General features: G+C 39.1%; 1 protein-coding gene across 4 annotated transcripts in view; it reads right to left on the bottom strand.

The window, feature by feature from the left end:
- Positions 1-14,966, bottom strand: part of TIAM2 (TIAM Rac1 associated GEF 2) — a 91,761-nt gene that overhangs the window by 22,595 nt on the left and 54,200 nt on the right. For 3 of the 4 annotated variants that reach the window (XM_064649213.1, XM_064649215.1, XM_064649214.1), the window contains one exon: positions 9,181-9,284. In XM_064649213.1, the coding sequence (XP_064505283.1) occupies positions 9,181-9,284 (104 nt within the window). Of the gene's footprint in view, positions 1-6,774; positions 7,069-9,180; positions 9,285-14,966 lie in introns of those variants that run through there. The other variant, XM_064649216.1, reaches the window with a different exon arrangement.

The following is a 14,966-nucleotide window of genomic DNA, read 5'->3' as shown; positions in this document are numbered from 1 at the left end:
TAAATATATATAATATGTACATACGTACCCTGGATCAGCAGGAGCTCTGCGACATTAGTGGTCCCCAAGCATTATAAGCTCAGGTTTAATACAGCTGGTCTCCAGATCTCTACAGTGGTTTAGAGAGACTCTGTTTTTTACTTTTTATAACTGTGGGTGGATGATTTTTCAGAATATTTTCCTATCATGCTTATTATACTAATAACATGGGTTTTAAAACGCCTTCAAAATCTATTTTCAAAGCATAATTGACCACAGTGAAGACACTTCCTTATAAATTCCAGTGCTAAAAAGTATTAGTTAGCATTCCAAATGTTTAAAATGAATTCCTGTTTTATTTCTAATTTTAAGCATCTTAAATATTGTTTGTAACATTCTCACTCAAAGTGTTTCGTGCTGAATGCAAAAACTTTTCTCAAGTGTTGAATTAGAAACTATGGCAACATTATCTTTGCAGCTGCACTCATGTTTCACAATACAGTTTTGTGGTGTGCAACCTTTGGAGGCAGAGAAGGCAACTAGTACCTATTCTTGTTAGTAGCCAGCATATTGCATTTCAAATGTTAAAAGATGCAATAACTCCCCTGTAAAGACAAATATAGATTCTCTGAACTCCACATCAACCTCTCCCCTGGTTTTCACAAGGCTTTGTTTAGCTACTACAAAAGGATTCTGCTGTCACAGAAGGAAATAAATACCATGTGAGAGGATGTCTATGTCTGCTCACAGTATGTTAACAAGTAAAGAGGCAACAGGTAATGAAACATGAAAATCTGTTTCATGGAACCTCCCTGTGCATCTGACTTAATTGACCCCATAGTTTTTTATAATTCTCCTCCCTCTTCCATCCTTTCAGGTGTCTTTTTGTTATCTTGGATTTTGCAAGTAGCAGATTTTTTTTCAGTTTTGGCATTTCAGGTCTACCTTTATCATTACATGTTCCTGACAGATCAAAATAGGAATCAAAGCTTCATCAAAGTGTATGATGGTACCCAGGATGCAGTATTTGTCTGAAATCCTTTACTGAAACTTTCTGCAACTTTAAAGTGACTTTGTGTCCTATGAGCAACTGCTGGACACATCACATACCTCGGCATGCATTAAAAATCGGCTTAAATGCTTTTGCATTGCAAGGAAAAAACACATATGTTACTGTCAGCACTGTAACTGAACACTATCTTGATTAAATTTAAAAAAACTCTCCAAATATTCTGCAGCTGGCAGAGAGGATACCCAGTTCCCTGTGTGTGTCAGAAGTGTGATTAGATATCTCTGCCTTTCATTGCAAAGTGAAATGCTGCCGTCATATCCTGCACTGCAGGTGACCGGGGCTGCTTTTGGAGGCCCAGGGTGGTGGACTCCCAGGCAGCTTCCTGCCCTTCATCAATGAAGTCACAGGCGTCTCGAGAGCCACTGCTAACCATATCCTGTTGTAATGATTCAGGACTGTTGTCATATGATTCCCTTTTCACCTGCAGGTAAGCCTTATGTATTTTTCCCAGACGACTACAAAGAAAAGCTGCATTATAAGTCATCTCCCACTGGCTTCCTTAATTTGCAAGCATCAACACAACACAATTTCTTTTCCTGATCAAAACCATCTGCATGTTTTACACCAAAAACTGTGTCAGTACTTTTGAGAGGACGTTTCCTTCAGTCGGAGGAAAGACAACAAATACCAGCTCCCTCCTAGATCCCAGTGTCTGAATGTAATAGCATAAAACAGAGCACCACAAGGTCACAGCTCTGCATGCAAGAACTGCACAGTCTCCATTTGGTCTTCTTCCCTGCTGTTCTTGTGCCTCCCTGCAAGTAATTGTGCATGCAGGTCTCCATCTACAGCTTGACCTGATGTCTGGTTACAAGTTCATATTAGATATAGCACCTTCCATACTTTATGGTCTTGAAGCTCCTTGACTCTGTTAGCCAAGACAGGCAACTCCTGTATTTGTATTTTGGGCCATCCGTAGGGATGCAGAACTGCAGGATTAACGCAACAAAGTGAAAACCAGGACTGGGCAGTAGCACTCACTGGTAGGCTTACAGCAAGTTTTCGGTAACCTATAGTCCATCAGTTCTGGTGCCTTCTCTAGTGATAGATTAATATCCTGAAACCTAGATTAATTAGAAAAATTATTATGGACTTCTAACAGGCTACAGTTTCATTCATATCACTGCTACCCTTCTCAAAAGGCACATGAAGACAGCAGGGGTCTGGCGGCAGCTCCACACTGCTGGACCCAGCAACTCTGGTTTGGCTCACCACAAGCTGGGCTATCTGCAAGGGAAGCACAATAATTAGCAGAGCTCCCCACAGGCTTCTGTCATGCTTTTGATGCAGAACTGTCCCCTCCAGGCACAAATGAATCAAGGAAACCACTGCTGAGAAACTTGCTATTTTCCCATGTTAGCTCTAAGATTCCCTAAATCCATGTCACATCTGGAAGAAAATGACACTTGGATTGCAGAGGCTATACATGATTTTGAGAGTACCATGTTGTTAATCTTTCTCCAACAAAGAACAAGAAAAAGGATGTTAATTGCAGACTACTCCCCAAGCTTTTGGATCTCATCAACTGCTAAAGAGAAGTTCTCACGATTAAAATAAAGGAAAGATCCTCAATGTCCTATGGATGCTGAATAACCTTCAGGGAGGCAGTTCTCCTGCAATTAATAACACGCTGTGCAAGTGGGAACTGCCTGGGCAATGCAAAATAGAGCTAATGAGAAGCTATCATGTTTAACTGGAATTGCCTCCATGTCAGATATAGATTTGGGGCTCTTGTGAGCTTCTGGTCATTTCTGCTGGGCTTTCTTTCAATGTAGCTAAACAGCTGGTGTTTACTTGATTAGTAATAACATTCACTTTCCAAGATTTTTAATTTTTACAATCTGCTTAACAAAATTACTCCACGTACACTTTTTTCAGGTGTTTGTTTTTTTTGGTTTGGTTTGGGTTTTTGTTTGTTGGTTTTTTTTAGTTTCCCACTGTTTTATTTCAATGCTAATGTTTCTTAAGGGATATTCTGGTGGTAGGGTTCACTAACTGGCTAGCAAGAATGATGCCGCTTATACCAAATGGAGAGAAATACAGCTCTGAAATCTAGCAGACACATGTAGATATATATACATAACCACACCATTCCAAATGTAATCAAGGTACAAATTATACTTGTCAGGTTTTATGTTTTATGCACCATATAATTGCAAATCTTCCTTCTAGTTCATTATACTTTGTTAAATCTTTAACTTTCTCACTGAAAAGTCACACTAGGAAACTGGTTAACTTTGGTGGGAAAGAATAAACATTTCTTGACATCTACACACTAAAAGACAATTATCCACTTCTTATATACATGCACTCAGACTGATGATCCCAAACTCATTTCTGAGAGTGGGAGTGTCATCATCAGACCAAAATAAATAAATGAGCCACAACATATATAATATATATTTCATAAAATATATATGATTCAGATAATATATAGGATTACATTTACTGACAGTGCCAATAAAAGACTGTTAGGTGTCTTTTGAATAAGGGTGCCTTGAACTACTCCACAGCACATCTGCTACAGTTTACACCATATAATGTTTTCTAGGTAATAAATCAGAGGAATAAATCATTCCTAGCATCCACTTGCATTCCTCTGGAAGATAAAATACCATTCAAATCATCCACGAAAACTGAACAATTGTATAAATTTTCTGTTGGGATTGCACTGTATGTGTAATAATTACTAACTACTTTCTACCCCTACCATTCCATGACAACTGTCACAGTTGCCCCCTTCCTCTCACCAAAATCAAACCGTTAACAATTCAGCATTTAGACAGACCAGCAATGGGATACACAGTCTTTCATCCAGCTTTGAACCTAGGCCTGAATGTATATTATACCTTAGGAATGTATATTATACCTTAGGAATGTATATTATACCTGAGGACTTTTGCCCTTAAATTATTCTATCTGCATAAGAAGTCGATGGATGTAGTGCTGCTGCTAATGAAGGGGTTTTGAAATCAGTTTTAGACAGTTTGAAGACAAAATATTCATTTCTTCAACTTATGAAAACCATCTCTCCAGTACTTTGCTATGCTGTATGTACAAGAGGCCAAAATCACAAAATGCATCAAACTCTTTACAATACTTGCTGATTTTCATTACAGAAATATCTGTGTGAAATCAGCTAATAGGTAACAGAGGGATTTCTTTTTAGAAACCATGACACATGTATTTTGCATCTATTGAGAGCACTGTTTTGGGAAGCTTGTTGAGGTATCTGAATGATGTAGAACTCGGGAGATGGGTTTGCTTTCTGATCCAGTCTCTTGCTCTGGATTCACACCTCTTGGGCACCATCAGACATGCAAGTGAGTTTCTCAATTGCACATATACTTTAGATTGGAAGGGCTTGAAAAAAACCCTCAAGAGTTGCCAAGTCAGGCACATTTGCACATTGGCTCCTTGTCATGAGAAGTGGCACTGCGTGCAGGGAGATTCACGCAGGGAAATCCAGATTTCTCGCCATGGTCCAAGGCATGCAGACTCCATGGAAACATGTACTTCTCACTGCACTGGCAAATGCAGGAATGTCCACTACTGGCATCACAATAAACAGAATACACAAGCTTCAAAAGCACTGGAAGGATGATTTGACATAGGAAACTCAAAGATCCAAAAATCAGACTTCCGAAACACACAAGCATATGTTTTTTGCTACCTTCTTTTTTTTCCCCTATATCTATCAATATGGACATTTCAAGCAGGGCCATTATATTGGCCTGCACCTCATCCCTATGAAAAGCTGAAAGCTTTGATGAAAATGCTCCATCCTGCAGGAGATGCAGATTTGCATTTGCCAAAGGTGCCATGAACTCTGCTGATCAGACCTGTCATGAATTCCTATTTCCTTACCAGGTGAAGGGAAAGTGAACACAGTTGTAGAACAGAAGAGGAGGGTGATTGAGATAATCTGAATAAGCTCAAGCTAGGGAAAGGTGTTCAGGAATTTTAACCATAACTTCTGTTAATTGCATTAAGAATGGTATTCCCAAGGGGGAAAAAAAGTTCACTTTTTGTCTCTGCAGTGTATAGAGTTTTGTATTTATTTTTTATTAAGAGATGTTATGGATAGACTTGTTTTCATACGCACACATTGGTGTATGATCAATAATCCATTCTGAGAGCAAAGTGACTATTTTAAGAGGCAACAGCAAAGGCAATTTCCCTAAGTTTCTATACCCAGTTTATTCCTGGGATCAATTTTACTTCATTGTTTGAGAGAAATTTAGCACCACTTCAAAAGCACTGCAAAATGAAACTAGTTGGTCATTCTTTAGAAAGCAAATTATTGTTAACATTCAAGGTTTCTCATCACAGTTGCTTCCACTTACACATCTGCAATGTTAATTTTTGAAGATGCTACCGTAAAACCATTCCGCATTCACTGATTATTTTTATCATGATTACAAAGCATCAGACTAGCTAATTTTACTGAGTTTCTTGAGTTTCTTAAAGACCGCTAAGATACAGCTGGTAGTATAATGAAGATGTGAAATATTTGCAGAGTATACTTTAAGGTTTTTTCTTATGACCTTTTTTTTGTACGATCTGTAAAATATTTAAAGTGAAAATACATCTACCCCTTCTCACACATGCATTTATATGAAGTTGCTTCTTTCTGTCTATAATATTTAATATGATTTCAGAAATACCTCTCTCTGGTGATATTCAAAAGATTCAGGACAACTGGAAGTCAGATCACAGCATTTGTTCAAGAGACCTTAGAATAATAACTACTTATATAGTACAATTTCACATTTTAGCTATGTTTATCTTTCATAAAAGGGCATTTTCAATATACTGAAAATACAAAGTAAAGATAAGCAAGTTAGTAACAGACTATTAAACTTCATCTTAAAATAAACTGTGGGCTGGAGAAAACATTTCTAGCCAATACAGTTTGCAATTAGAAATTATGAGCAGCTAAAGGGAAAGTTGCATTTTTCATTTATTCGACTTTGTGCTACTTTGATGTACAGAGCGCTTGATTCTTGGCAACTGTCAACATACCAGGATTTAACTGAGCACTAGGAGCACAGACAATTAGTTCTCAAAATGATTAAACACCACTAAATTTAATTACACTGACAGGCATACTCAACTCTCAATTTTCTGAGGTCACCTATTCTTCTGTCAACAATACACCTACATACTGAAGAACAATAGCAAGGATGAGATGCTGCTGCCACAGAAACAATATTTTAACACAGTTTGAAAATGTACTGCAACAGAATGTGTTAGAGTTATAATATCTATCTTTGTTAAATAAAACAGAAAATAAGGTTAAAGGTATTAAAGTATAAATGGGGTATCCCAGAGAATACAGAGCTGTCAGAACTAATGAGCATCTGGAAGGGATGGTTATCGATGTCCATGTGTTTTTAATAATATTTTATAACTTAAGGAACAGCTTCTATTTCTGGAATGATATGATCCTCTCTTGCCCTCTTAATTAGACTGAACGGATGCATGTTTGAATGTAGTACACATGCAGCAAAACATTTATTTCTTTGAGATTACAAGGCACTTCTGAAATGCCTTATTGTACTTTCAGTGAAGATAATGCCTAACCTTAGCTTGATATGAGATGAAGAAAATAGTGAAAAACAATGAAACAAAAATGCTCAAAATGAGAAACATGAAATCTAGAAATCAGACATGCAACCATTAAATCCAAAGCTTTAAGACTACTTTTTTTATTTACTTACATGTTATAGGACAACCAAACTTCAAAGGAGCCTGCCCCTCAGAGCCAAAAAATTACATCTACAGTTGCTGTCAACTGGAAAGTGAGCATTTCTAGCTGTGTCTCCCTGAAATAATCCCAAACTGCCTGTTGTTCCAGGCTGTGCTCAGAATCGTCTCCTCCACAGAGCTGTGCTTACAGATCTCCTCTCCCCCACACTTCTGTAACGTCGCCTACTTGCCTACTGCTGAGGTGTCTGCACTACTGTTGTCCTGCAGGCGTGGGAGGTCAAGTCAGCATATGCAGGAAACAGAAGGCAAAGGAAAAAAAACCCAGAAACCCAAATCCAGATGCTATGCTTTTCGAGGCTGCACAATTTCCTCAAACTAGCTTTTATTAGCCATAGCTACTGTGCATCTGGTGAGCAGTCCCAAATCACAGCTATGAAAACAGAAATAATTTTAATTCCTTTTTACACACAATCACAAAAGCACACACAAAATAAGCCACCTAAACTTACTGTTAGGTTTGGGGTTTTTTCAGTTCTACATCTATTGGAGAAATCAAAAGGGTCAGACAAAAAGCTCTGACAGTAATAGGCACCTTCCAACAGAAAGACAGCAATCAATTTCAAACCATTTGCAGAAATTGTAGAGCTGTCACAGACTCCTTTACAGCTGCAGTCCAAGTCAGACTGCCTCTGATTGCCAGGCTGTTTTCCCCCCTTGTACCTACAAAACTAGGACAGCCTCAGGTAATTTTTAGAATGACACTAGCAGACCCACATGTCAACCCAAGAAGTGAACTGCAATACAGCATGGGCAGTTATTTCAGCAAATCATGCAAAAGCATAATAACTGCTGGATGTTGACAGATTTGATGCTGGAGAGAGAATAGGGAATAGACTGTTTTCCCCTCTTTTTTTAACCTTTAATTGCAGCATGTAATTCAAAGCATTGAAGAAAATTTAGTGCATTCAGAGCAACAACTAGTGTACATAAATTGTTCTCTCTGTATTTAAGTCCTCCTCAACTCTCTCTCATTTTCTGGCATCTGGTGTATTTGACACAGACGATCAGGATTGGCTTTGTTCTTCTGCTAAAGCAAAGCTGATGCCCCAGAATCTACTCCCCTCCAGCAGGAGGTCAGCCATATATTTCCACACAGTGCATGGGGGGCAGTTTATTCTTGTGGGGTTGCAAAGGCTTTTGGGAAGCATAAGCAATGTGTTATACAGGATATAGATCATCTCTGTGGGAATCCCCTTGTGCAGCAGGAGATGGGCTGAAGACCCACAATCACCAGGCTTCTCCTTATTTTCTAGAGAAATGGCATAAAGTCACCTATATTAGACTGAAGTAGGTTACAAAGTAATTCAAAAAGTAAGAGACGAATAGCTCCTCTCAGCCTGTATGATTAGAGGCACAATATACATTCCCTGTTCCAGTCTTAGGAGTTTTTACATTCTGCCTCATCTCCACCAATTTTTCATACAACCAGGATGTTGTATGAGACAGTAATATATTCCAGAACGATAAAAACTCTAACTCCATTCCTGTTATGCAAGAGTGTAACACAAGTGTTATCACAAATTTGCTTGGAGATACAATCAACTCATCAAAAGAATTTAAAAAAAACCCACCATTTCTGTTGTCAGAATGGCAGTGCCTGGTAAAATCACAGCCACCAACGTGAAAACACTACCCATGCTAGCTGTTGGGAGGTTCAAAACAACATGCACTTGAGCTGGGCACAGGTTGCAATTTGCCTGACTCAGAGCAAAATGAACGAAAAATTGCTCTTCCTAGTGCAGTGCATTTGAAGGTGGACACTAACTTTGTGCTTTCCTGCCTCAACCTCCAAAGTCCTGACAGAGAGAAGGTTTGAGCATCCATTACTCCAGCTGAAGTCAAACAGTAACTGCAGACACATAAAGGTTCTCCAAATTAGAGTGTGGGAATCACTCGCTCTCAAACACTGCACCTCTCCAAGTCTGCAGTCCAGTTTAAAATTACTGACATTAAATAAGTATTGCTGTGGTCAATACAATCTTAACAGCAAGCCCTGGAATTATCAGCAAAAAGAAAACACAAACCAAACTGAATCAATTAGAAAGCTGTAACAGCTTTAGTGTTCTCTGCAGAAACAGGGTTCAAGGAACACAGAAAGATAAATCTGATAATTCTCTACCTGTTTGCCATTTTCCCCTGTCAAACTGCTCTTGGAGATGCAGCAGCTGTGCTGTATCTTGCTGACTTGTCAGGGTGACCTCAAGATAATAAAACACTACGTACAGTTAATATACATACAAAATTTTCCAAATTAGTGGAAAGAATTAACCCTAATTCTTTCCAACAAAATGCAGAGCATTAACACTACAACACTATCTTTTTCTTCATAAGGATTGTTATGTCCAACATGTTCTTACCCTGAAAGGTGGATCAGTCTTCTCCCTGTGTGGCACTTGGTCCAGAGTGCCATCAGTACTGCTCCTTTTCAAACTGGATGTGACATCAGGCACATTACTAAAATCTGCACTCGAAAGAAAACAAATAAAGTTAGAGGGTTACAGGACAGGAACAGGACAAGTATTTGCTCTTACCTGCAAATATTTTCAGTGTCTAGTAGAATTACAATAGGGGAAGAGAATCATAGAATCAATAAGGTTGGAAAAGACCTCTGAGACCATCAAATCCAACCTATGACCTAACACTACCATGTCAACTAGACCATGGCAATAAATGCCACACCCAGAAGGAACACAAATTTGCAGAAGAGGTCAAAGCAAGTAGCAACTATGCTTGGAAACTGCTTTCCAAACAGCAGCTGGACATCTGAGACTGCCTGAAGCAATGTGCGTATCTGATCTACCAAAGTAACCTAACAGCTAAAAGCTGCTTTGAAGGAGCACTATCTATAATCAGCACAGTCTGTGATGAGAGAACCAGTGAAGATAATTAAATGCGCTCCGCAGTTCTCCTTGGATGAGCACACCATTGTTTGAGACAACACAACTTAGTCCTGAATCCCTTAAAGCTTTAAGAAGAAAAGATAATTTTGCCCTGGAACAATGACCACAATTCATGATACTTCTTCTTACCAATAGTTTAGCAACTTTACTAAGTTTGGAGTCCATCTACATAGCAGCTGGCACAATGTAAAAGCCAGAGGCAGCACTGCCCAGCTCTACTTACTGACAAACTGTACCTTTCAATTACATTTATGTGTAAACTCAAAATCTATCCAACAATGCTGAAAATTCATATAAAAATGATGTTCTTTCTCTTTATGTTTCCTCAATTGGCTGCTTAAAAGCTGAAGAGATGTTTACATGGCAATTCTAATTAAAATTCTTAGAAGTGGAAATTTTTTTCTGCAGTACTCTCAATCCATATAGTTGAAAATCATAAAGGAGTCACCAAAAAAAAAAAAAAAAAAAAAAAAAAAAAAAAAAGAGGATTTTAAGCAACCTAAGATGATAAAATAGCAATAAAATAAAGGGGTTTTAGAATTTGCTGTTTTGTTTCCTGGCCTTTAAGCCTCTAGAGTATAATTCACACCACATTACCACATTTTCAAACTCTTTCTCAACAGCTACAAATGCTGGAGATTTATTTTTAAGTGAAAGTTGAGATTCTCATTTAATTACTGACACCAGCAACTGGGATGGTAATTAAAACAAGTACCACCCATCTTGCAGTAAAATCATGACAGCTAGCAATAAAGAAATTGTGAAGGACAACAATCTATCTGCCTGGGTGTTGCTGTTGTCCTGTCCATGCAGAGCAGGACCAGCTCCTCTCGGCAAGAATTGACCAGCATGGACTGAAGAAGGGAGGGAAATGGAAATTTTAGGCCCAAAAGAGCAGCTTACAGCCCATGAAGAGACTTTCTGGGAAGAAAAAACATGGTAGACAGACTCCAAATGAAAGTTAGGGAAAGACATGCAAATAACTCAGCATGATGTCATCCTGATACTTTGTTTTTCCATATGTTATTAAGATGCCCAGGTCAAGCTCAATATCAAGACTGACACTTTCCACACAGATGCCAAAGATTTGACTACTCTCTCATTTCCCTATCTTTGCAGAACCAATGCCTCATGGCTTTTCTTCCCCCAAACTCTTTTTTTGAGGGAATTCTTTTATCTTTTCCTCCTGGAGTCATGTGTGGCTCCTGATATTTCAGAGCCTATATAACATGCAATACCCCAAGAGTTACCACTTTTGCAGAAAAAACGCATTTTACACAATCCCACCAAACAACCATCCATTGTCTTTAAAACCTTAACATAGAGTCTGCCTTGTCTGTTTATTTTATTATGCTTTTACCTCTCTTCCTTCACCAAGCCTCAATAATTTTCTCCTTCCCTCTGGACTTTTAAAGTAATTTTGAGTCTCTCTTCCGTATATGAGTACACATGAATGCCTACTGACCTCCACCACTGTCGCTCCTGGGTATACAAAAGGTAAGCCAACCCCTAAAACTTAAAGTGACTTTTAAGTAACATTTTCTTCAGGGTAAGGTGATGCAAAGGATATTTTTTCCTATTGTTTCCCAGTTCTGCTCTTTTTACTTGCCTTCTGGGTTTTAATGCCCTTCTCCCCCATACCTCCAAGCAACATGCACCTGAGACAGATTTTACTGTAGCATAAAGGATCTAGAGTTTGATCTCAGGTAGCTAGCTAATAAGAAAAAAACCCTGTGTCCTTTCCCTGATTTTACAAAGTGACCATTAAACACATTTGTCCTTTACAAAGCAGTAAAACTAACATACACAAGCAATCAGGAGAAAGCATAAATGTGGGAAGAGTAAAATAGGGTAGAATGATCATCAGACAACATAAACAGAAGAAATCAGGATAACACACTGAAAGTAGGCAAACAGAATATTGTATTGCTTTGTCCAGATGACCCGTCTTTTCCTCCCTTCACCCTCATCTTTGTTTTTGCTTTGTAATCTACAGGACTGGCAGATGTAGGTCTATATAGTCTTGCCCATTTTTATAGCCTTTGCTGTTGGCAGAATGAGTTACTGATGATGGGGAACCAACAGTAAATGTTATTTTAAATGGCAAAAGTTAAAAAAGTTACACGGAAAGAATCCAAAGTGAAAAAAGACATCCTGCTGCACATTGTATGCAGAACTAACAGGGGGAGGGAAGGAAGGAAGGAAGGATGTATGGCTTGTTGTTCAGTTTAGCATCCATATCCTGTCTCTTCTTCCTTCTTTTGCAGTAGAAGGAGACTTCATTTGGATCTGCTCCTACAAACCACTCCCAAAGAGCACAGAAGCATCATCATAGCTGAATAACTAAAAAAAAAAAAAAAATCAAGGGGGAAATACTAAAATATTAGTATTACCTTAGAGAATGAGTAATTTCAAATGCAAAGCCTAAGGACATAATCACAGGAACAAGTTTAATATTTAAATTCTTTCTACTTCTAGTACTAAGTGGAAGGGAGTAAGAAAGCCAACCCCTACAAAATGTATTGTCTTTAAACATTCAAATTTGGATTTAACTCTACAATGGAATTCATATTATCAAAGATGAAATATCTTAGAGGCTGGGTAACCAGTATTCTTTCAGGTAAAACTGGCAACAAAACTGTAGAGAATATCCACAGAATTAAGAAAAAAGTTATCATGCAAGCACAAATTTGTTCCACTATATAACATTCTGGATCTTTGCTGGGAATGAGCACACAAGAGTATGCAAGGAGATACATATTCCTAAAAATCATCCAAATTCAAGGTCAAATCAGCACTTCCTGGCTGGGTTTTTTTTTAAATTATTAATATTTTAAAAAGCACCACAGACTATCTTTGATGTCACAACAGCAAATGCTATAAAAATGGGCAAAATTACATCTGTCTACTTATAGCAACCATGGACTACTTTGCTGGAAACATTGCTTGAGAAGTTTTCCAGTAAAGTAAATGGTGAGTATATTGTGACTAAATCTGCCCATGCCAGCTCCATTACAGTAGTACATTTGATTTATTCTACTGACATACTTGTGATAAACCTGTCTGGAAGAAAAATGGGACTGATAATGATGAGTTAAACAAAACATGGTTTAAATTTTTTAACATATTTTTTTCTCTGCTGCAGTACACCTCTCTGTCCCGTTTACACACACACACACATTCATGTTTGGTGAATTAAAATGTCTACCACTTCCATCTGGGATACAGGAACCTCTTAGGCAGATTCTTTCTTCTGGTCTAGCAAATACGAGTGTCTCCAGATGCTAAAATACCAAGTCAGTGTGGTGGTTTGACTCTGGCTGGACACCAGGTGCTCACCAAAGCTGCTCTATCACCCCCTTCTTCATCTGGGTAGGGGAAAGAAATATAAGGAAAGGCTCCTGGGTTGAGATAAGGACAAGGAGAGATCACTCAGCAGTCATGGGCAAAACAGATTTGACTTGGGAAAATTACTTTAATGTATTAATCAAATTGGAGTAGGATAATGAGAAATAAAACCAGTACTTAAATACACCTTCTCCCCATCCCTCCCTTCTTCCCAGGCTTAACTTTACTACCAGTTTTCTCTCCCTCCCCATCCTGAGCAGCATGGGGACAGGGAATGGGGGTTGTGGTCAGTTCATCACACATTGTCATTTCTGCCACTTCTTTCTCCTCATGGGAAGGACTCCACACTCTTCCCATGCTCCAATGTTGGGTCATCCCATGGGAGACGGTCCTCCATGAACTTCTCCAGCATGACCCCTTCCCACGGGCTGCAGTTCTTCACAAACTGCTCCAGCATGGGTCCCTCCCATAGCGTGCAGTCCTTCAGGAACAAACTGCTCCCGGGTGGGTTCCCCATGTGGTCGCAAGTGCTGCCAGCAAACCTGCTCCAGTGTGGGCTTTCCATGGAGTCACAGCTTCCTTCAGGCATCTACCTGCTCTGGCATGGAGTCCTCCCCACAGGCTGCAGGTGGATCTCTGCTCCACCTTGGACCTCCACGGGTTGCAGGGGAACAACCTGCCTCACCATGGTCTTCACTATGGGCTGCAGGGTCTGCTTCGACACCTGGAGCACTTCCCTTCCTTCTTCACTGACCTTGCTGTCTGCAGAGTTGTTTCTCTGACACATTCTCACTCCTCTGTCCAGCTGCAATCATGCAAGATTTTTTCCCCTTCTTAAATATGTTAACCCAGAGGAGCTACTGTTGCTGATGGGCTCAGCCTTGGCCAGTGTTGTCCCATATTGGAGCCAGTGCCAGCCATTAGACAGAGGGGAAGCTTCTAGAAGTTTCTCAGAGAAGCCATCTCTGTAGCCCCCTGCTACCAGAAACCTGCCACAAAAACCCAAAACAATCCACTTGTTCAAAACAAGAAGAGTAGCAACCTCAGACAAATGCTAGAATCCCCAGAAAAGCAGAGGGGGAAAAAGCCATTGTGTGAAAAGCTTAACTACATTGCATGAAATGCATACTAAACTTTTTTCTTGGTTTCTAGCAATGAACCACCAAGTACTAAGAATCCGCTCAGCACCTTTAGCTACCAAGAGTATCACCAAATAATGCTACTACTCCTGTAACTCTGTGCCTTGCTGGCAGGCAGATAAGTTACTCACAATCATTCAAGACAAGTTATAATATAACAACTAAAAACTGAAAGAAAGAATACTTCCTAAGTCATGCTCCTCGCTGCTCATCATTCAACTAAAAGTAGGCACAGAGCACACAGATGGGACAGTTGGTTAGAAATATCCAAGAGCTCTGTACGCCTAAGGGAATGTCTCTTTCCATGTTGATGCAGCGATACACGTACAAGTGGTGAATATAGAAGTTTTTCATGTGTTTGTGAGCAGTAAGGTACAATGGAAATGCATCCTCTAGCAGATGTGTGAGACAATAATAATCTGTGTTGCAATCCCAGCCAAGAAGCCAAAGGAAATCAAGCAGAAAACATCAACATGGACCATCCGGCAATTCACTTACCATAAAGAAGCCATCGACAAATGCAAATGTCACTTATCTCTCTTTTCTGTTTAACTAATGAAGAAGCCTTAAATACTTTCTAATTAGCAATGTTCTTACCAGTTTAGCTGCTCACTGCAAAGGCAGATTTATCATGAGGAGAGAGTAGGAACCAAGGATCCTGTTTCTTTTATAATTCTTTTTTCATAATGCATCAGAATTTGCTCTGTTTCAGACTTCTCTCACCGATTTAAAAAACGACAAATAACCATCACAAGC

Source organism: Pseudopipra pipra, chromosome 3, assembly GCF_036250125.1.
Source record: "Pseudopipra pipra isolate bDixPip1 chromosome 3, bDixPip1.hap1, whole genome shotgun sequence".
In the NCBI taxonomy this organism is placed as follows: domain Eukaryota; kingdom Metazoa; phylum Chordata; class Aves; order Passeriformes; family Pipridae; genus Pseudopipra; species Pseudopipra pipra.
This window is presented reverse-complemented; position numbering and strand designations above follow the sequence as displayed.